The 23,593-nt window shown below is 37.2% G+C and overlaps 1 protein-coding gene across 7 annotated transcripts in view; it reads right to left on the bottom strand.

Annotated features, from left to right (window-relative positions):
* LOC143033812 (protein AAR2 homolog) overlaps positions 1–22,516 on the bottom strand; it is a 77,736-nt gene extending 55,220 nt beyond the window's left edge. For 2 of the 7 annotated variants that reach the window (XM_076199308.1, XM_076199315.1), the window contains exons 1-3: positions 22,092–22,154; positions 19,753–19,942; positions 19,388–19,503 (exon numbers count right to left, since the gene is read on the bottom strand). In XM_076199308.1, the coding sequence (XP_076055423.1) occupies positions 19,388–19,503; positions 19,753–19,925 (289 nt within the window). In that variant the 5' untranslated portion in view covers positions 19,926–19,942; positions 22,092–22,154. Of the gene's footprint in view, positions 1–19,387; positions 19,504–19,752; positions 19,943–21,733; positions 21,912–22,053; positions 22,155–22,418; positions 22,439–22,497 lie in introns of those variants that run through there. The other 5 variants (XM_076199314.1, XM_076199313.1, XM_076199311.1 and 2 more) reach the window with 5 other exon arrangements.
* Positions 22,517–23,593: the final 1,077 nt, after the last annotated feature.

Raw genomic sequence — 23,593 nt, 5'->3', positions numbered from 1 at the left:
TCAGGTTGTATATTTTCCCTTGTAAACACTGATTTAAAATGTTTGTTCATAATTTCTGCCATTTCCATTTCCTCAGTGTATTCAACTCCTCCTTGTCTTAATTTCTCCAAGTCTTGTTTGTTTTTCAGTTTATTGTTTACAAATCTGTAGAATAGTTTTGGTTGATCTTTACACTTTTCTATAACATCTTTTTCATATTTTCTTTTTTCCTCTCTGCACTTTTGTACATATTCATTTCTATAACCAGTATATATTTTCCATTTTTCAGGTCTTCTGTCTTTTTTCCATCTGGTCCAGGCTTTGTCTCTTTTGTCTTTTAACTCCCTACAACTTTTGTTGTACCAGCATTTTACATATTCTTTTTCTTGTTTTTGTCTTGGGACATACTTTTCCACTCCTTTTTTGTAAATTTTTGTCAAAATATTCCATTTCTCTTCCACTGATGTTTCTTCTTTGTATATTTCTTCCCAGTTTTCTTGTTGAAAGAATTCTCTTATTTTATCAAAGTTTGTTTTTTCATACATCATTCTTCCTTTTCTATATTCATTTCTTTTCATATATTTATCTTCATTAAGTTCCAGTTCAATCAATATGTGGTCACTTTTACCTATTGGTGTTTTATATTCAATCTTGTCCACTATTCTAGGTTCAGATGTAATTATTAAGTCTAGCCTCGATGGTTCTTCTTCATTTCTATACCTAGTGTTCTCTTGTATCCATTGTGTCATTGAATGGTCAGTAATCATCTCAAGTAGAGCATTTCCCCATGAGTCATCACCACTCTTTACTGTCATTTCTTCCCAGCAGATTTCTTTGCAATTAAAGTCGCCCATCATAACTATTCTTCCTCCGTCTTCCATTATTTTAGTTAATGCTATCTTTGTGTCCTCTAACATACTTTTATGTTCACTCTCCTCCCATGAGGCTGTTTTCGGAGGCACATAATTGATCACAAATTTTCTTCTCTTCTTATCTCGGTCTTCCACTTCTATCATAATCATCTCTACTGTATTCCTTCCATATATGACACCTTTCACGTTTATATCCTTCTTAGTCAGGAACATAACTCCACCCCCTTGTTTTTTCTCTCTGTTTCTAATCCAATAATTGTATGCATCATGTCCTACACTGTTGGGTGGTAGTGGGCCTTTTAATTTTGTTTCTACAATTCCCATTATGTCCGGTTCTTTTTCTTTCAAATAATCATTCAGTTCATTCAATCCTGTTATCAATCCATCTATATTTGTGTAAGACGCTCTTAGTTTTCTGCCACTTCCATTGTGTTCTCTGTTTCCCTTATGTTTTTCTTTTGTATGTCGAACTGCTTTATTTTCATGTTCACTACTCTCCAATAGAATCTCTCTTTCTCTGACTCCGTTCTTTCCTCGTTTTTTTGCCTTAGCTTCAATTCTTTTCTGCTTTTCTGCCTCTCTTTCCTCCTTATTCATTTCTCTTTTTATCCATACCTTTTTATATTGATCATTTGTTGCTAGTTTCCCTGTTTTGGATAGAATTTTCTCTGCCGTTGTTTGTGACCTGAATTTAATCTTAATTGGTCTGGTCTTATCTGTACTATATTTTCCGAGTCTGAATTTTTCCTCAATTTCCTTTATAATTTCTGGTTCATCTTCCTGGACTAATTTTAATAAACTGCTTACTCTTTCATTTTCCTCCTTGATTCTTGCGGTTCTATCTGGGTTATGTTTCTCTTCCATTCCTAATATAATTATACATTTCTTTTTGTCAGCTAATTCTCTTACTATATTCTCCTTCTGTCTCATCACTTTAATAACTGAGTCTTCATTATGTTCTTTCAATTGCTGTTTGACTATGTCAGTGAATGAGACCTTATTCCCTTCTTGGGTTGTTCTCCAATTTTTAGCTTCTGTAGCTATTTTCTCTGTTTTCATTACTATTCTTCTTCAATTTCTCATTCTCCTCCTTTACATTTCCTAACTGTCTTTTTAGGTCCTCTATTTCTTCAGTTAAGTTTCTGTTTGCCTTCTCTAGTTGTTCCAACCTTTCAATTCTTTGGAAAATGGAGTCAACATTACCTAACTTACGTTCCAAGTCCTCGATCACCTTATCAACTCTCTCCTCTAGTCTTATCAGTCGGGGGGGAGGGGTTGTGTCCCCCCCCACCCTCTTTAAATCCCTGGAACATATTCTCATCACTTTCTACTGTATTGCTCCTCTCTATACTTCTAATCTTTACATTTTTATTAGACATTTCATCATCACTCAGTCTTTTGTTTACCTTTCGCTTGTCTGGCTGGGCCAAGTCTACTCCCTCCTCATTTCCTTCCATTTCCCTCAGTAATCCCTCCCCTTTTCCTCTTTCCCTACTTTCCCACTACTCCACGAGCAATTTCCCCCCCACCCTGTAAAAACACTAGGCACTTCTCTTTGCGTTGGGATCCAGACTTCAGTTTTCTTCAGAACGTCATCCAAGCCGTCCATTCGCTGAAGTGTGTGTGTATTTACCTAGTTGTATTTACCTAGTTGTATTTTACGGGAAGGGGAGCTATGCTCGTGAGGTCCCGTCTTCATATCTCATTTTATCTAAACTATTTTTAAATTCATGTATTGTTTTTGCACACACCACTTTCTCATCTAACTTGTTCCAACTGTCTATTGCTCTGTGAGGAAAGCTGTTCTTTTTCAAATCTCTTCTATAGTTGTCTTTTTTTATTTTCTTTCCGTGTCCTCTTGTATTTCTGTCATCCCATTTTATCAGATTCTCTCTATCAGTAATTTCTATGCCTTTCATGATTCTGTAAATAGCTATCAAATCTCCTTTCTCTCTTCTTTGCTCTAGTGTCTGTAGTTTAAGTTTTTGTAGTCTCTCTTCATATGATAGTTTTGAGAGTGTTGGTGCCAGTTTAGTAATTGCTCTTTGTATTCTTTCAAGTTTTTTTATACATTTTTTTGTACTTGGTGACCATATCGTTGCTGCATATTCCAATCTTGGTCTTATCAGGGTGATTAGGATTTTCCTCACCATTTCTTCATCCAGGTATGTAAATGCCACTTTGATTGTTCTTATTAAATTATAAGTTTCTCCAAAAATCTTATTTATATGTTTCTCAGGTGACATATTATTCATAACAATGACTCCCAGGTCCCTCTCATTTTCTACTCTTTTTATTCCTTCTTCTCCCAAATTATATGATCCTGTTATTCTGTTTTTGCTTTTTCCAAATTCCATTATACTACACTTTTTTGTATTGAACTCCATCTCCCACTTCCTACTCCATTCTTGTACTTTATTTAGATCTCTCTGTAGTGATTCACAATCCTCTTCAGTTTTCACTCTTTTCAGTAATTTTGCATCATCTGCAAAGAAGCTCATATAGCTTTCAATTCCTTCATCCATATCATTAATATATATAGCAAACATTATTGGGGCCAGAACTGTTCCCTGCGGGACACCGCTTATTACTTCATTCCATTTTGAGTGCTGATCTCTTATCACTACTCTCATTTTTCTTTCTTGCAAAAAGTCTTCCATCCAATTTAGCAATTTACCTTGTATTCCTCCTTCATATTCTAATTTCTTAAGCAACTTCTTATGTGGTACTTTGTCAAAAGCTTTTTTTAGGTCTAGAAATGCACAATCAGCCCATCCATCTCTTTCTTGTATTATATCTATTAGTCTTGAATAGAAACATATTAAATTGGTGACGCATGATCGTCCTTGTCTAAATCCAAATTGCCTTGGATTTAGTACGTTGTTTTTTTCCAAGTATTTTACCCATCTACTTTTGATAATTCTTTCACATATTTTTGCTATTGTACTTGTTAGAGAGACTGGTCTATAGTTGGTAGGTTCTTCTTTATTTCCTCCTTTATATATAGGTACTATATTTGCTTTTTTCCAATCTTCTGGAACTTTTCCTTCTTTTAAGGAACTGCTTATTATGCTATGTATTTTGTCTGCCAGTTCATTCCTACATTCTTTCAGAATCCAGTTTGCTATTTCATCTGGCCCATGCGATTTTCTGACATCAAAATTACCCAAGTGTGTCAATATTTCATTCTTCGTTACTTCTATTTCTTCCATAGGGGGGACTTTTTCCTTCCACTCAATCTCTTCAGGTTGTATATTTTCCCTTGTAAACACTGATTTAAAATGTTTGTTCATAATTTCTGCCATTTCCATTTCCTCAGTGTATTCAACTCCTCCTTGTCTTAATTTCTCCAAGTCTTGTTTGTTTTTCAGTTTATTGTTTACAAATCTGTAGAATAGTTTTGGTTGATCTTTACACTTTTCTATAACATCTTTTTCATATTTTCTTTTTTCCTCTCTGCACTTTTGTACATATTCATTTCTATAACCAGTATATATTTTCCATTTTTCAGGTCTTCTGTCTTTTTTTCCATCCGGTCCAGGCTTTGTCTCTTTTGTCTTTTAACTCCCTACAACTTTTGTTGTACCAGCATTTTACATATTCTTTTTCTTGTTTTTGTCTTGGGACATACTTTTCCACTCCTTCTTTGTAAATTTTTGTCAAAATATTCCATTTCTCTTCCACTGATGTTTCTTCTTTGTATATTTCTTCCCAGTTTTCTTGTTGGAAGAATTCTCTTATTTTATCAAAGTTTGTTTTTTCATACATCATTCTTCCTTTTCTATATTGTTCATTTCTTTTCATATATTTTTCTTCATTAAGTTCCAGTTCAATCAATATGTGGTCACTTTTACCTATTGGTGTTTTATATTCAATCTTGTCCACTATTCTAGGTTCAGATGTAATTATTAAGTCTAGCCTCGATGGTTCTTCTTCATTTCTATACCTAGTGTTCTCTTGTATCCATTGTGTCATTGAATGGTCAGTAATCATCTCAAGTAGAGCATTTCCCCATGAGTCATCACCACTCTTTACTGTCATTTCTTCCCAGCAGATTTCTTTGCAATTAAAGTCGCCCATCATAACTATTCTTCCTCCGTCTTCCATTATTTTAGTTAATGCTATCTTTGTGTCCTCTAACATACTTTTATGTTCACTCTCCTCCCATGAGGCTGTTTTCGGAGGCACATAATTGATCACAAATTTTCTGCTCTTCTTATCTCGGTCTTCCACTTCTATCATAATCATCTCTACTGTATTCTTTCCATATATGACACCTTTCACGTTTATATCCTTCTTTGTCAGGAACATAACTCCACCCCCTTGTTTTTTCTCTCTGTTTCTAATCCAATAATTGTATGTATCATGTCCTACACTGTTGGGTGGTAGTGGGCCTTTTAATTTTGTTTCTACAATTCCCATTATGTCCGGTTCTTTTTCTTTCAAATAATCATTCAGTTCATTCAATCCTGTTATCAATCCATCTATATTTGTGTAAGACACTCTTAGTTTTCTGCCACTTCCATTGTGTTCTCTGTTTCCCTTATGTTTTTCTTTAGTATGTCGAACTGCTTTATTTTCATGTTCACTACTCTCCAATAGAATCTCTCTTTCTCTGACTCCGTTCTTTCCTCGTTTTTTGCCTTAGCTTCAATTCTTTTCTGCTTTTCTGCCTCTCTTTCCTCCTTATTCATTTCTCTTTTTATCCATACCTTTTTATATTGATCATTTGTTGCTAGTTTCCCTGTCTTGGATAGAATTTTCTCTGCCGTTGTTTGTGACCTGAATTTAATCTTAATTGGTCTGGTCTTATCTGTACTATATTTTCCGAGTCTGAATTTTTCCTCAATTTCCTTTATAATTTCTGGTTCATCTTCCTGGACTAATTTTAATAAACTGCTTACCCTTTCATTTTCCTCCTTGATTCTTGCGGTTCTATCTGGGTTATGTTTCTCTTCCATTCCTAATATAATTATACATTTCTTTTTGTCAGCTAATTCTCTTACTATATTCTCCTTCTGTCTCATCACTTTAATAACTGAGTCTTCATTATGTTCTTTCAATTGCTGTTTGACTATGTCAGTGAATGAAACCTTATTCCCTTCTTGAGTTATTCTCCAATTTTTAGCTTCTGTAGCTATTTTCTCACTGTTTTCATTACTATTCTTCTTCAATTTCTCATTCTCCTCCTTTACATTTCCTAACTGTCTTTTTAGGTCCTCTACTTCTTCAGTTAAGTTTCTGTTAGCCTTCTCTAGTTGTTCCAATCTTTCAATTCTCTGGAAGATGGAGTCTACCTTACCTAACTTACGTTCCAAGTCCTCGATCACCTTATCAACTCTCTCCTCTAGTCTTATCAGTCGGGGGGGGGTTGTGTCCCCCCCACCCTCTTTAAATCCCTGGAACATATTCTCGTCACTTTCTACTGTATTTCTCCTCTCTATACTTCTAATCTTTACATTTTTATTTGCCATTTCGTCATCCGGTGGTCGTTTCATGTTGACCTTACGCCCGTCTGCCTGGGCCAAGTCCTCCACATCCTCATTTCCTTCCATTTCCCCAGCAATCCCTCCCCTTCTCCTCTTTTCCTACTTACCTACTGCCTCACGAGCAATTTCCCCCCCCCTGCAAATACAAAAAGGCACTTCTCTTTGCGTTGGTATCCACAATCTGCACTTTTCTTCAGAGCGTTCGTCAAGCCGTCCGTTCGTTGAAAGTGTGTGTGTGTGTGTATGTGTGGTATTAAAGTGTTGTTGATATAGAGATGAGGTGTGTATTTGTGTTCTTTTGTCCAGTTGGTGAGAAGTGTTGCTGTAGATTTGGCTGGGGATATTTTGAGTCTATTTGTAATGAACCATGTGTTGAATGTATCAAGGTATGGCTGTATTATTTTTGCAGCTTTGTCTGTGTTACGATGTGTACATATGATTATTATGTTGTCTGCGTATGAAGAGATTTGTACTTCTGTGGTGTCTGGTGTGGGTATATCATACATGTATAGATCTGAGGTGTCTGGTGTGGGTACATCATGCATGTATAGATTAAAGGGTGTGGAGGATAGAACATAACCCTGTGGTGCTCCACTCATAATGTTTCTGGTGTGTGATGATTGGCAATTATATGACACATATGCATTCCTGCCTGCCAGATAACTGGCCAACCATCTTTTAGTGTTATTGTGCATGTCTATATTATATATTTTGTTTCTTAGACTGTGATGGGGGATAACACCAAAAGCTTTACTATGTCTAATGTTATGCCAGGGGGTGGTGAAGAGTAGGATAATGTGCTGCTCTTTACATCTCTCTGAAGTCTGTGTTGGTTCTGCTGTTGTCCATGATGATGCTCTCTGGGACACTATAGTCTGCAAAATACTGGGTAAGGGCGTGTACTATGTATTTACCTAGTTGTATTGACCCGATATTCTATTTTTGCTTTTTCCAAGTTCCATTATACATTTCTTAATGTTGAAATTCACTTCATTCTTTATACTCCATTTCCAGACTTTGTCCAGGTCTTCTTGAAAAGATTTGCTATTTTCTTCTGTACTTACTCTCATCAATAGTTTTGCATCATCTGCAAAGAAATTTATATAACATTCGATGCCTTCATCCATGTCGTTTATATAAACAGCAAACATTATCAGAGACAATACGGAGCCTTGGGGGACTCCACTTATCATATTTACCCAATTTGAGTTCTTTTCCCTAATTACCACTCTCATTTTTCTTCTGTTCAAAAAGTTTTTCATCCATTCCAATCATTTTCCTTGTATTCCACCTATTGTTTCAATTTTTCTTAGTAGCTTTTTGTGTGGTACTTGGTCAAAAGCCTTTTGTAAGTCCAAGAAGGCACAGTCTGCCTAACCATCTCTTTCTTGTATTATTTATATTAATCTTGAGTAAAAGCATATTAAGTTTGTAGTACATGATCTTCCACTTCTAAATCCAAATTGGTTGGGGTTTAGTATGTTGTTCTCTTCCAAGTGTTTAGTCCATTTATTTTTTAATAACTCTTTCACATATTTTTGCAATTGTGCTTGTAAGGGATAATAGGTCTATAGTTTATCTCCTCCCTTGTATATTGGTACAATATTTGCATTTTCAAATCTTGTGGCACTTTTCCTTCTTTGAGTGAGAAGTCAATTATCTTGTGTATTTTATCTGTGAGTTCATCTATACATTCTTTTAATATCCAGTTTGCTATATCGTCTGGCCCATATGACTTTCTGACGTCAAGTTCCTTTATTTGGTCCCTAATTTCTTTCTGTGTCACTGTTATTTCTTCCATTTCAGGGAATCCTTTTTGCTGTCCTTCATCCCACATTTGTGAGCTTTCAATGTGTTAGTGGTGTTTTGTTCTTAAGGGGAAGAATCTAATGAACTTACTGTAGTGATTGATTAAGGTCAGGATATACCTATAACCTTATCATCTACCCTATCCGTTACATCTATGCCTATTCTCTCCATTGCTTTTGTAGCAGGAGGAACCTCTTTGTATTGCTTTGACAACCCTTGCGTATCCTTGAACCTCAGGTGAGTAATGCATCTCTTTACAAAATTGCATACATCTACTTTTAAGTTAGGCCAATAGAATAGCTCCTCAGCTTTATTAATGTTTTCTTTTTTTTGGTCCTAGATGATAATTTAATTCATGTGCAAATGTGGCAGGAAAAGGTGGAGTGAAGATGGAGGTAGAATGTAGATTGAGAGAAGCAAGTAAATGCCTTGGTGGATTGAAGAGTGTAATGAGGAATAGACATTTGGGAATGGATGCTAAGAAGAGACTATATGAAGGAGTGATTGTGCCAACAGCACTGTATGGGGTAGAAACATGGAACATACGAGGGGTGATCAAAAAGTAATGACAGTGATACCATATATTTTCACGGTACAGAGGTAAATCCAAATAGTGGCCTACATTCCTTCAAAGTACTCCCCTCCTGCCTCTATGCAACGTTCCATCATCTTTCGCCACTTCATGAAGCACTCACGGTACTCAGAAGCCGATATACCTCGTAGCTCTGAATTGACTGCTCGCGCCAGATCTTGGATGCGATGAAACAGCTTCCCTGCGATCACACCCTTGATCTTTGGAAACAACCAAAAATCACAGGGAGCAAGGTCAGGCGAGTAGGGTGGGTGGGGGAGAAGTGTGGTCCCCTGCTGCTCCAGGAACTGCACAGTGAGGCGAGCTTTGTGGGGGGCAGCATTGTCATGGTGCAGCAAAAGGCGTGATCGGCGACGGGTTGGTGCAGTCTTGGGCTGATATTCCAGGACTCGAGGAAGGACATGATCAGTGTAGTACTGGGCTGTGATAGTACACTGTTGAGGCATTACATCCACACACATTGGTCCTTGTGAATTGAAGATGGTGAAAAGGCGCTTCCTGCTGCGAAATCCTTCCTTCAGAATCTGAGGTCGAGGTTCTTCATCACTCAACCACACCATGTTAGACTGCTTGTCTCTGGTGGTGAAGAAAGAAATCCAACACTCATCTCCGGTAGCTACATCTGAGAACCGTTTCGGACCATTTGGCTCGAATTCAGCCAGCCATAGACAACAAATCCGCACCCGTTCGCTCTTCTGCTCTTCCGTAAGCAAATGAGGTATCCATCGAGCACACTTCTTCCTCAGCCCTAAGTGTTCATGCACGATGTCATGTGCGCTCCCATAACTGACACCGAGCTCCAAGGATAAGAATCGAAGAGTAACAGTTGGATCTTCGTCAATGATGGCCTGCGCAAGGACCGTCGTTGCTTTGGTCACGGATGTCCGAGGGCGGCCAGGATGATGATCATCTTCTAGCTGCAATTTTCCGGCTGCGAAAGCTCGAATCCAGCGGGAAACAGTTTCCAGTGATGGAGTAGACTCGGGAAAAACTTGCAACAATTCCTCTCTGATCTCCGTTGCTTTTTTCCCGGGTTTCCACCTTGTGAAGTTGTAGAATCTGCAGCCTTCTTTCGAAAAATCCATGTTTCCGGTTAGAGAGGCAAACCAACAATGACGCAATCGCACAGCGCAACGATAAAATGTAAGCTAGACAAACAGCAACAAGCTCAAACATGTAACAACAGGCAACACTTGCTGCCCCTTGCTCCCCGCCCCCCCCAACACTTATAGTCTCTCAGCTACGAGTCTGACTGTCATTACTTTCTGATCACCCCTGGTAAGAGAAGAAGAGAGAAGGAGTTGGAATATGTTTGAGATGAGGTGAGAAGTATGATGGGGGTTACTAGGCTAGATAGAGTGAGAAATGAGGAGGTGAGGAGGAGAACAGGGGTGGAAAGGGAGTTGGGAGATAGGGTTGATGAAAGAGTATTAGGATGGTTTGGACACATGGAAAGAATGAGTGAAGAAAGACTAGTAAAAGAGGTATGGAAGGCAGATGTGGAGGGAGTGAACATGAGGGGACGTCCTAGGATGAGGTGGATAGATGGGGTGAAGGGGGCTTTGGGGAAGAGGGGAATGTCAGTTGAGTAAGGATGGGAGAGGACAGAAGACAGGGTGTGAATGGAGAATGGTTGTATATGGATGAGGTAGTATGTGTGAGCAAAATTTGACGCAGCCCAAAGGGATTTCTCCCCGTCTTTACAAAGGATTACAAAGGTGGAGCATGCTGATAGGAGACCTTTTGGTCCATATCTAGGTCGGATGCAAAAAAAAAAAAAAAATCATAATAATAAAAGAATAAATAAAAACTATAATAATGTAAATAACAAATAAGATACATAAATAAATGCATAGGTATAGTTAAATAATAAATAACAGGTAAATAGTAGATAATAATAAATTGACATATAACTAATAATAAATGAAAATCAGAGAGACAAATGATAAAACAAAAACAAATAATATAAAATGAATTATAATCATTACAGAATCTTGCTTAGGTGTTTATCTAAATGATTCTTAAAGCTTCGAACTGAACTACATTGCACTACCTCAGCAGGAAGTTTATTCCATTCATTAATTACACAGTTGGGAAAGTTGCTTCTACCTACTTCCAAACTGAATCTATTTCTGGACAGTTTGAGACCATTGTTTCTTGTCTGATTCTCATTCAATGTGAAAATTTTGTCACTTTTGATGTTGTCAATTCCCTTTAAAATCTTAAAGACCTGTATCAAGTTACCTCTGAGTCTATGCTTTTTAAGGGAAAACAGATTCATATGTTTTAGTCGATTTTCGTATGATTTATTTTTGATATTTGGAATCAGTTTTGTGGCTCGCCGTTGTACTTTTTCCAGTCTGTCAATGTCTTTAATGAGATTCGGTGACCATACGGAAACAGCATATTCCAAATGTGGACGAACTAACGATTTATATAGCTTGTTAATGAGTAATGGACTTTTGAAACCAAAAGATCGCGCAATCAGTCCTAGAATCTTATTTGCTTTCTCAGAGGCTGAAATACAGTGCTTGGATGATTTGAGGTCGTTACTGATAATTACGGCGAGATCTTTTTCACTATCCACTTTTGTTAACAAATTTCCAAATAACTTGTAATCGTACTTATTGTTATTTTTACCTATGTGCATTACCTTGCATTTACTTGTGTTAAATTTCATTAGCCACTTTTCAGACCATTGCTGTAATTTATCTAAATCTTCTTGAATATGTAATTGGTTTAAGTGATCATTTGCCACTCCGCACAGTTTTGTATCATCAGCAAATTTGGAAACAGTAGATTTTAGTCCATGGTCTATATCATTTATATATACTATGAATAGAAGTGGTCCAAGAACGGAACCCTGAGGAACTCCACTTGTAACATTTTTCCATTTAAAACAACTCTCTGTTTTCGATCATTCAACCAATTACTAGTCCAACCTAATAGGCTACCACTTATTCCGTGTAAAACTAATTTAGTAAGTAGTCTTTCGTGTGGGACGGTATCAAAAGCTTTTGCAAAGTCTAGATATATTAAATCTATATTGTTTCTTTTGTCATAATTCGAGATAACTGTGTTGTAGAATTCGAGTAAGTTAGTCACGCAAGAACGTTTCCGTCTGAAACCATGCTGGCTATCATTTATCAAACGGTTACTTTCTAAATGATGTTCGATAGCATCTCTGATGATAGTTTCCATTATTTTTCCTACGATTGAAGTCAAACTTATAGGCCTATAGTTATTTGGTTTCTTTTTGTCACCTTTTTTGAATATGGGAGTAACGTTAGCTAGCTTCCATTCTCTTGGGACATCTCCGGATATGATGGATTTCTTGAAAATAATTTCTAATGGAACAACAATCTCATTCTTCATTTCCTTTAAGATTCTTCTCCTTTTATGCATGGGGGGACGGAGAGGGGGGGGGGGTCGCCGATTTAATGAAGCGGCCTTGCTGTGGATGTGCTGTGTCTTGCGACACTGCTTCTGACCCAGGGCAGTGGACAAGGTGCAGGGATGACCCGTCATCCAGGAGGTGCTAAGATAAGAGGGAGGGTGGAGGGGTGTGGTGTGTATTCAGGGATGGAATGGGTGGGAATGATTTTATGCCTTTTCCTTTTTGGCTACCTCCCTTGTAAGGGGGAAAAAGCCTTGGTATATGTATGTATGCATATCTTATTGCTTTCTGGATCAGACTGTTGGAGATTATAAGTGTGTTGTGAAGGCTTCCATCAGATTTCTACCTAACGTAATGTCACCTATCAAAGCAAACTGATCTAGTGTTGTCTTCTTTCAGAGTCTACTTGGCACTGTACCTCCTCCTAAGTAACTGGTTAACTCCTGTCATGAGGAACTCTCCCTCTGTTTATCCTTAAAAGTTGTTTTATCGTATCCTATCCAAGTGGTTTCTGGTACTCTCATAATTACTCTAACTGGTCTCGATAGTTGATCAGCTATGACATTTTCCTTTCCCATGACGTATTAGACTACACGCTGATATTTTTTCATTTCTAAGATCCTCCTGTTCATATGGGGTGACGGTTTTTGTTTTGAACACACTGGTTAGGGGCTGGTGATCCATAATAATGGTAAACTTAGTTCACCATAAGTGACTCCTGCAAGCTAATACTATAGCAAGTGCCTCCTTATCTGTTACCACATATCACATTTTGCATGGGTTCAACTTCTTTAAGAAATATCCTATGGGTTTAATGCCCCCATTTGGTTGCACCTGGCTCAGTACATCTCCTACATGTGTGTTACTGGCATTGGTAGTTAATATGAATGGTTGGTCATTCACCTTCAGTAGTATTGGGGCACTAGTTAGTTTCTCCTTCATGTGTTCCAATGCTTCCTGGCAATTACTATTCCATCTTCACTACACTATTCCACCAACTCAACAGATAATTGTGACCTAGCTGTGGCTTCAAGTCCCTGTAATTGTTCCAATGTCAATATGGGAATGTCTCTTGGTTCTGTCCTCCCTTGTTGGAGTTATGGGTGTATTTAACTAGTTGTATTATACGAGAAGAGAGCTATGCTCGTGGTGACCTGTCTTTGTATCTCTCAGCATAAAGTTTTTTTTCTTAATATCTTGAATAGTGTTTGCACACATTGTTTCTTTGCCTAATTTGTTCCAAGTATCTATCACTGTGTGGGAAGCTATTTTTTTCAGATCTCTTCTGTAATTATATTTTTTTAGTTTCTTTTCATATCCTCTTGTTTTTCCATTGTCCTATTTCAATAAGTCATTCTTATCTAAGATCTCCATTCCCTTCATAGTTCTATAGATAGTAAGTTTCCTCTTTCCCTTCTTTGTTCCAGAGTTGGTAATTCTAATTTGGACAGTCTTTGTTCATATGTCATTTTGGAAAGAGTTGGTACCAGTTTTGTTGTTGCATTTTGTATTCTTTCTAACTTTTTTATATTCTTTTTGAAACTGGGTGTCCATAGTGTTGCTGCATACTCGAGTTTTGGTCTTACTAGTGTAATTATTATTATAATTTTTTTTTTATCATTTCCTCATCCAAATAGGCAAATGGCACTTTTATTGACTTCAATAAATTATAGATTTCTCCAACTATTTTATTAATATGCTTATCCGGTGTCATGTCTTTGTTGATCATCACTCCAAGGTCTTTTTCCCGAGTTTACTTTTTTTACCTTTTCTTCACAATTTTATAATCTCTCGATATTCTGTTTTTACTTTTTCCAAATTCCATTACACTACATTTCTTGATATTGAATTTCACTTTCCACTTTTGAGTCCATTTCCAGATCTTGTCCAAGTCCTGTTGTAATGAGTTGCAATCCTCCTTCATTTTTACTTTCTTTAGTATTTTTGCGTTTGCAAAGAAATTCATATAACACTCTACTCCTTCATCCATGTCATTTATGTATATAGCAAACATGATTGGGGCCAGTACTGATCCCTGCAGGACACCACTTATCATTTCTTCCCAATTTGAGAATTTGTCTCTAATTACTACTCTCATTTTCTTCTCAGTCAGGAAGTCTTTCATCCATTCCAATAATTTTCCTATGATGCCACCTATTGATTCTATCGTCCTTATTAGTTTATTGTGTGGTACCTTATCAAATGCCTTTTGTAGGTCCAGAAAGGTACAGTCTGCCCAACCATCTCTCTCTTGAATTATGTCTATTAATCTTGAGTAGAAGCAGATCAAGTTTGTTGTACATGATCTTCCTTGTCTGAATCCAAATTGATTTGGATTCAGTGTAGTTTTTTCTTCCAAATGTTTAACCCATCTATTTTTGACGACCTATTCAAAAACTTTTGCTACTGTGCTTGTCAGGAAGACCAGTCTGTAATTTGATGGGTCTTCCTTGTTTCCTCCCTTATAAATTGGTACAATGTTTGCCTTCTTCCAGTCCTGTGACACTTTTCCTTCTTTAAGTGAGAATTTAATTATACTGCATATTTTGTCTGTTAATTCTTCCATGCATTCATTCAATATTCAATTTGCAATTCCGTCTGGACCATGTGATTTTCTGATGTCGAGGGTTTTGATTTGGTCACTGATTTCCTTTTTGTGTTACAATTATTTCTTTCATTGAGGGGGATCTCTCTCTATTTCCTCACAGTTAGGTGAGTTTTCTATTGTGAATACCGATTTGAAATGGTTGTTGTTAATTTCAGCCATTTCCAGTTCTTCTGTATATTCATGTTTACCTTGGTGCAGCTTTTCTATTGTTTGTTCTTCAGTTTGCCATTTACATACCTGTAAAATAGTTTGGGTTCTTCCTTGCAAGGATGTTTTTTTGGCTTTTATGGATCTGAAAAAGGTTTATGAATGGGTAGACAGGAAGGCACTGTGTGAGGTATTGCAGATATATGGGATAGGAGGAAAGCTGTTAAGAGCAGTCAAGAGTTTTTAAGATAGTAGAGCTTGTGTTAGGATTAGAAATGGAGTGAGGTGGGACTTTGTCAGGGATGTGTTATGTTGCCCTGGCTGTTCAATTTATACATGGATGGGGTGGTGCAAGAGGTGAATGCAATGGTAGTGGGACAAGGATTGGAAAAGTTAAGGATGTTTTTTGGGATTTCCTGGATCTGAAAAAGGTTTATGACAGGGTAGACAGGAAGGCACTGTGGGAGGTATTGCAGATATATGGGAAAGGAGGAAAGCTGTTAAGAGCAGTCAAGAGTTTTTATGAGGGTAGTAGAGCTTGTGTTGGAATTAGAAATGGAGAGAGCGAGTGGTTTGAGATAAAGGTGGGACTTCATCAGGGATGTGTTATGTTGCCCTAGCTGTTCAATTTATACATGGATGGGGTGGTGCGAGATGTGAATGCAAGGGTAGTGGGACAGGGATTGGAGATGGTTAAAGAAAATGAAGAAAAGTGGGAGATATGCCAGTTATTGTTTTCTGATGACACTGCATTTGTAGTAGGATCAGAGGAGGGATTGAGGAATTTAGTGACTGAGTTTGGGAAGGTGTGTGAAAGAAGGAAGTTGAAAGAGTATTGGGATGGTTTGGACACATGGAAAGAATGATTAGTAAAAGAGGTGTGGAAGTCAGAGGTGGAAGGACTGAATGTGAGGGTGGTGACCTAGGATGAGATGGATGGATGAGGTAAAAGAGGCATTGGGAAAGAGGGGAATGTCTGCTGAGGAAGGATGGGAGAGGACAGAAGGCAGGGGTGAATGGAGAAAGGTGATGCATGGGCGATGCTGTGATGCAGGAGGGGGAGTGGTTGGAGGGTGAGGGAGTGTGTATGAGAAATAAATTGATGCACCCTGAAGGGATTTCCCCGTCTTCTCCTTTTCTACATGAGCAGACAGGGGGGGGGGGAGGGGTCATTGAATTAATGAAGCGGCCTTGCTGTGGATGTACTGTGTCTTGTGACACTGCTTCTGACCCAGGGCAGTGGACAAGATGTAGGGATGACCCATCATCCAGGAGATGCCAAGATATGTGGGAGGGACGAGGGTAGAGGGGAGTGGAGTATGTATTTACCTAGTTGTATTTTACAGGATGAGAGCTATGCTCGTAGTGACCCATTTTCGTATCTCTCTGCGTCCACTTTATTCTTAAAATCATGTATAGTTTTGGCACTCACTGTTTCTCCATTTAGTTTGTTCCAGACATCAATCACTCTATGTGGGAAGCTATTCTTTTTCAGGTCTCTTCTGTAACTGTCCTTCTTTAGCTTCTTTTTTGTGTCCTCTTGTTTCTCTTCTGTCCCACTTTAATAAGTCATCTCCATTGAGAATTTCCATCCCTTTCATAATTCTATAAATGGTCAACAAATAACCTCTTTCTCTTCTCTGTTCCAATGTTGACAGATGTAATTTGTCCAATCTTTGTTTGTATGTTAGATTTGACAGTACAGGTACCATTTTTTGTTGCTGCTCTTTGGATTCTTTCCAATTTTCTTGTTCTTTTTTGTGCTAGGTGCCCACAGTGTTTGTCTTATCAATGTAACCACTATTTTTTTAACCATCTCCTCATCCATGTAGTGGCCACTTTCATTGATCTTAAGTTAAAAGTCTCTCCAAATAATTTATTGACATGTTTATCAGGTATCAAATCCTTTGAGATGATTACTCCCAGGTCCCTTTCTGAATCAACTTTTTTGACTTCCTTGTTTCCAATTTCATACTGACCTGATACTCTATTTTTGCTTTTTCCAAATTCCATTATGCTACATTTCTTAATGTTGAAGTTCCTCTCACATCTCTGACTCCATTCCCATATTTTGTCTAGGTCTTCTTGTAGCGATCTGCAATTTTCTTCTATTCTTACTTTCTTGAGTAATTTGGCATTGTCAACAAAGAAATTCATGTAATAATTTACTCCCCCATCCATATCATTTATATATATAGCAAACAATAAAGGAGCCAATACAGAGCCTTGCAGGATGACACTCTTCACATCTTCCCAGTTTGAATTTTTGTCTTTACATACCACTCTCATTTTTCTCCCAATTAAGAAATCCTTCATCCATTCCAGCAGCTTACCTTGTATTCCTCCTATTATTTCAATTTTTCTTATTAATTTTTTATGTGGTACAAGCACCCGGACCTGGCTTCGCGCCCTGCCCTACGGGCAGTTTAAATGTACCAAAATGGGAAAATAAAAGAGTAACAATAAATTCCATAATTTTATTTAGACCTACTACGATTTTGTACATGAAAAATACATTAAACACATAAGTGGAAATTCAAATCTTCCTTCTCTTTCTAACGATGTCCCTCAGTGAAAGGTCTTTAGAATAATCCAGTGTGTAAATTTCTTCGGGCATAATCATGGCTACGGCTTCTTCTGTCTTACTGAAAATTAATCTTGGAATGCACACGATGGATTGATCAGGTTCTTCTTCCCCTATTTGCGAAGGAGCCTTCAGTCTCCAAAAGGAGTCGTCAAAGTCTACTGACGTTGTCGTCAAATTCTCCCCGTCTCTCTCTCTCTGTTTCTCTTTCTCGTTAGGTCAATCATAAAGGCAATAAAATTTCGGAAGGTGGTCATAAAAACGCCAGGAAATTTTCAAAACTGAAAAACTTTATTTGTGTATACAGATTCTCTTGGCAATATTTCGTAAAGATTCTCTTAGCAATATTTCGTAAAGATTCTCTTGGTAATATTTCGTAAAGATTCTCTTGTTAACATTTGGTAAAGATTCTCTTGGCAATATTTCGTAAATATTTTCTCATTAATATTTCGTAAAGATTCTTTTGTCAGAATTCCGTAAAGATTATCTTTTTCTTGTTAGCACCACTTTCTTTTTCCATGGTAATATTAGTGTTTCCGGTGATGACTCATTTCCGGGTTGGGCCTTGCGTAGGAGGTTGGAAGGTTGAGAGAGAAATATTTTTTTATGTTAGTGGAGTGGAGATTCTCTTGGCAATATTTCGTAAAGATTCTCTTAGCAATATTTCGTAAAGATTCTCTTGGTAATATTTCATAAAGATTCTCTTGTTAACATTTGGTAAAGATTCTCTTGGCAATATTTCGTAAATATTTTCTCATTAATATTTCGTAAAGATTCTTTTGTAAGAATTCCGTAAAGATTCTCTTTTTCTTGTTAGCACCACTTTCTTTTTCCATGGTAATATTATTAACGTATTAGATTAACACACGGAGAGCAGCTTAAAGACACGTCTACCCTCTATGAATGCTTACAGGCGTCTGAGTCAGATGTGTCCCCGGGAGTTAGTGTTTCCGGTGATGACTCATTTCCGGAGTAGGAGGTTGGAAGGTTTAGAGAGAAATATTCTTTTATGTATATAGACTCTGTCAAAACCCTTCTGCAAGTCCAAGAAGGCGTAATCTGCCCAGCCATCTCTTTTTTGTATTATCTCAATTAATCTTGAGTAAAAGCAAATTAGATTTGTGGTACATGATCTTCCACTTCTAAAGCCAAATTGTTTAGGGTTTACTATTTTATTTTCTTCCAAGTGTTTGGTCCATTTGTTTCTGATGATTTTTTTTGTATATTTTTGCTACTGTGCTTGTAAGGAGATGGAAGGTGTGGGAGTGGTTTCTATACCTTTGTTTTTTGGTTACCTCCCATGTTAGGGGGAAAAAGCCTTTGGTATATGTATGTAAAAAGTAAAGAAAAAGGGAAAGGGGAAAAGACATAGTTTATTGTACAAGTCTATAGTTGGGAACACTGCAGTGGGAGGAAGAGCCATACTGGTGGAGTGATAGAGAAGATGCATATACAACTTGACAGAAATATTATAGCTTCCATGTCTCTGTGCTAAGACAGAATGCAAAACATGAATGTGTTTATTTACTTTATCAAAAAAGTACACAATAGATATGTTTATCAAAATTATCAGTCTATGCATTAATTTGAAAGCAGCATTACACAAAAAGGTTTGGGGGTTGAGAGGAATGGCCACAAAGATAAGAGGATAAGATTTATTACAATTCATAATATAAAACTATGATGTTTTATAAGGAGTGTGCACTGTATAACTTTACAGGCTAAACCAGGGCCATATAAAGTGTAAATTCAACTGGAGTTGGAGTCAGAGTTGGTATAGTTTTACTGACTCTGACTCCAACTCCAGAGGCCCCTTTATTCCTTCAGACTATGACTCCACAGCCCTGCATATATGTATAGTGAATATGAATGTATGCATACAAAATGTTGTGAAATATGTTTAAACTAACCTTCTTCTATTAAATCTTCCATTTTTGGGTCATATCTTTTGACTAACACTTCTTTTCTTGTGAAATGATGAAAAAAGCCTGTTCTTGGTGCAGTTTGTCCATCACGACTTACAGCACTAGAAATAATTAAAATATGAGCTTGTTTTCAATAGTAGTCATTAAAAATGTCAAAAGATCTTTCAACTTGATGTATTATGGAACAAATCATTAGCTGCAGTGAAGTGTTGATAGTAAAATGGCCTACATTATGGTAGCACATGGAACTCTCAAATGAGGTCCCAGGATTGAAGCTTCTAGACTGTTGGGTTTGATTATTTGATGATGTGTATATTTTAATGCAATAAGGACTCATAAGAAATATTTACCTAAAGTAAACAAAGTGTATGCCAGGAGGTATCATCTTGACACCCTTGAACTTCTCACCAACATTCCAAGAGTTTACATCAATGCCAAATTCTGTTCCTGGTGGCATTCCTAAAAGAACAAGAGTCCCTCCTTCACTGAAGAGTTCCTGTGCTCTTTCTTGGTTCATTTCCATTGTAACTTTCACTTTTCCTAGAACAAAAGAAATAAGACAAGTGCATTAAAGATGGCAATACACCTTTTTATATGTAACTCATATCCTTCCTGTAATGACTGATAACTATACAGTAGTATTATTCAGTGCACAGGTGTCTACAACAACTGCATGTGAAAGAACTTGGTATTATTTTAGTTAAACACACCTACGTGATATAGCATTAGAAAATGAAATATTAATTTTTGTAAATTATAATACTTGAACATAATATGCGATTTTCTTGGTGGAAATAAATAACAAAAAAAAACCTTGCTACAAGCAAATCTACTAATGAACAAAGCTGCTAAGATACAGTCCAGACACCATGTTGTCGTCTATCCAGTTCAGTCACTGTCAGTTAGACGATGGCTTTCACGTTTTGGACCGATTGTTCTCCAACTCCAGGTGATGTTAATAAGGGCTGTTACAAAGACAATAGGGCTTCCTTGGACTTTATGTGAGAACACAGGGTTCTGCTGTTGTCTGTTAATTGCCTGAGATACAATAATAATCAGGCTGTCAGCATCTATTATGATGACAACTGAATTACTAAATACAGGTTAGGTTATGTAGGTTAGGTTGGAGTAGACAAATTTATCATCCTTCATTTCTTCAACCTCGGCATCTATCAAAACAAACATGTTATGGCGTATCATTCAACTGCCTAGATTTCGTTCATTAGTAAATAGGTTTTAGCAACTTTTTTGTTATTGATTTCCACCAAAAAAACTTATAGTACATTGATGTATTACAATTTACGGTATTTGTTCAGTTGTGTACATGGACATGATATAGAGTTAGAAAATTAAATATTAATTTGGTAAATTATATATGAACGTAATATGTGATGTTCTTGGTGGCAATAAAAAAAAAATACCTTGTTACAAGCAAATATACTAAAAACGAAGTTGCTAGCATAGGATCCGGACGCCATCTTGTCGTTTGTCAAGTGTTGTTTGCCCTGTCTAGTTGAGACCTGGTGTATGCCCTCGGTACTTCCGCCAGTACCTAGCGAGGTATATATTCTAGAAGGAATGCTATGAAGCTGAAATCCATGCATTCCTTCAAACTATGAAAAACCTATATACCCCGCAATCAGAAAGTGATAGAACAGGCCGCCAACATCCGTGACGACGATGACGATCTGGATGACCTTAAATTGTAGGTACCGATTTGCTTTATACACGTTAGGTTAGATGAATTTATTATCCTTTCATTTCTTCGACGTCAGCATCTATTATAACAAACATGGCGTACCATTCATCTAGTGCAACTTCGTTACTTACGAAATCTGTTTTAGCAATTTTTTGTTTGTTTTTTATTTCCGCCAAGAAAATTGCATATTACGTTGATACATTATGATTTACAAAATCAATAATTAATTTTCCAACGCTATATCTTGTCCGTGTTCACAACTGAACATTTATCTAATTTACAAAATTATTTAATTTTCTATTGCTACATTTATATTGTGTAGGTGGGCACCTGTAAAAATTTTAATTTACAAAGCACTTAATAATTGTGGTACATTAATGGAATAGTATATGTTTTGAAAAGTAAATACAATATGATATTGTATTTACTTTTCAAAACATATACTATTCCATTAATCTGCACACACAATACCAAAATCCAAATCAAATGCATACACCCAGTGTTGGCGAGTGCTGGATTAAGATACCTGATGTATCCCTTAACTTAAATTTTGAATTATTATTATACACAGAAGTAAATACTATCATCTACGGAATAAACCACTAGTAGTGACAGTAAGATCTTTATCTTACATACAACCAAATCCAGCCATTGCAGTCCCAGCCTCGAACTCGGGCTCACGGCATTGGACTCTTACATTCTTCAATTTATACCGAGTACTTTATCCAAATCATCAAAAAGACGTTTTTTAGGGTGGGTAATCTTTGGTTGTTTGGGTTAACTCTTTCTCTACACTTAACACTGTAACTGTAACTGTTACACTTTTAACGTGACTATCCTATTATGGATTTATTATTATAAGTTTTCAAAAATAGGCGTAGTACTCATTCCATTTACACCTTTTAAATGTGAAATTATCTTATATAAATATAAAATGATAATATCATCTAACCTCCTCAGACTTATCATGAAATCTAAAACTTGACTTACTTGCCAATTAAATTTGTAAAACTAATTCCGAACGTATTGTTTACATTGTACATTCATCTTAGCACAAATCTGCTAGTTAATATTTCAATATAATTTAGTAATATACCATGATAGGTGAATCACGAACGCATGTATTTTATATGAAATACATAACATGATATTATATAGAATATAATACCCCTACACACAAAAAAGTAAAAATAGAATATCAGGGCAATATAAAATTGGTACAAAGGAAGTAAAATAAAGTTAGCTCGGAACCTAGGAGTAATTACAAAGACTTGTCACCAGACAAGCATACTGTATTAACAAAATAGTCGGAGAAACCTTCAATTTCCTAAGAACAATAAAGGTAGCCTTTGACTATTTGGATGAGGTAATGGTAAAGAAAAAAAATAATAGTTACACTGAGAAGCCCAAGATTGGAGTACACTGCGACACTATGGATACCCAGCGCAAAAAAAGATAAAGAAATTAAAAAGATCCATAAAAAAAAAAACAATAACAAAATAATAACAAAGATGGCACCAACACTTTTTAAAATGCCACACAAACATGTCCAAACTGGAACTATCAACCCTGGAACAAAGAAGAGAGAGAGATCTACTGGCCATTTACAGAATTATGAAAGGAATGGAAGTCCTTGAAAGAGAATATTTATTAAAGTGAGATAAAAGAAAAACAAGAGGATATTGTGGTTAGGTTCGGCCGGACAAGCCAGGGAAATGAAACTCACAATAACACTAAGGCACACAAGATTGAATGAATACTAGGCTCGGAAATCACGGACGAGGACTCGTAGAAGGAAAGTCCGGAGTGAAAGCCTCTTTAAGTGTCGTGGGCTGTGAGCGAAGTGCCACAGGAGACTCGCTGGAGAGAACTCTGATTTTTTATTTCCTAGGTAAGACCACCCGCTTGCGCGGGATCGGTTTTTGTGGGAGGGGGAGAATGTCTGTAAGAAAATGAAAAGGTAGTAGTTTTAGTTCGGAACAACGGCAGGACAAATGAAAATCAACACAAAATATCTAATCTCTTTCTTTTGGTAATTAGCCACAAGGTGCGACACTAGAAGTGTCACATGAGAAATATAGGTGAAGCTCGGGCTAAGGCCACAGCTTAGTGGAGCTTATGGTTGTAGCTGGACATGGAGCCTAACGTCAGCGAGGCGGTAGCAGATGATGACGGCGAGGCTCGATGGGACGGCTAGAAGATTGGACGAGGAGATGTTGTTGTATGTGCTGGTCGGTATTGTTCTGCCCATCTCGGCGAAACGCCGACCTTTTAAGGGAGGCTGGCGGGAACGTGAGGAGCTTTCCAAGTTCCTGATTGGCTGACCGCTGGCTGGCAGGGACACCCTTGCGAACTACGCTTGCCAACTACAGGGACTTGGAAAGGCTAGTTCCGAAGATTTCTTTGATCGGTGTGTGACGGGTCGTAGGATGCATCACGTCACTACAAGTGTATATAGAGGGCTACTGCCACCAGGCGATTAAGCGAGCGAT

This window comes from Oratosquilla oratoria, chromosome 16 (assembly GCF_046742065.1).
Source record: "Oratosquilla oratoria isolate Oo_2021 chromosome 16, ASM4674206v1, whole genome shotgun sequence".
In the NCBI taxonomy this organism is placed as follows: Eukaryota; Metazoa; Arthropoda; class Malacostraca; order Stomatopoda; family Squillidae; genus Oratosquilla; species Oratosquilla oratoria.
The sequence above is the reverse complement of the archived record's forward strand: the minus strand, read 5'-3'. Positions and strand labels throughout refer to the sequence as shown.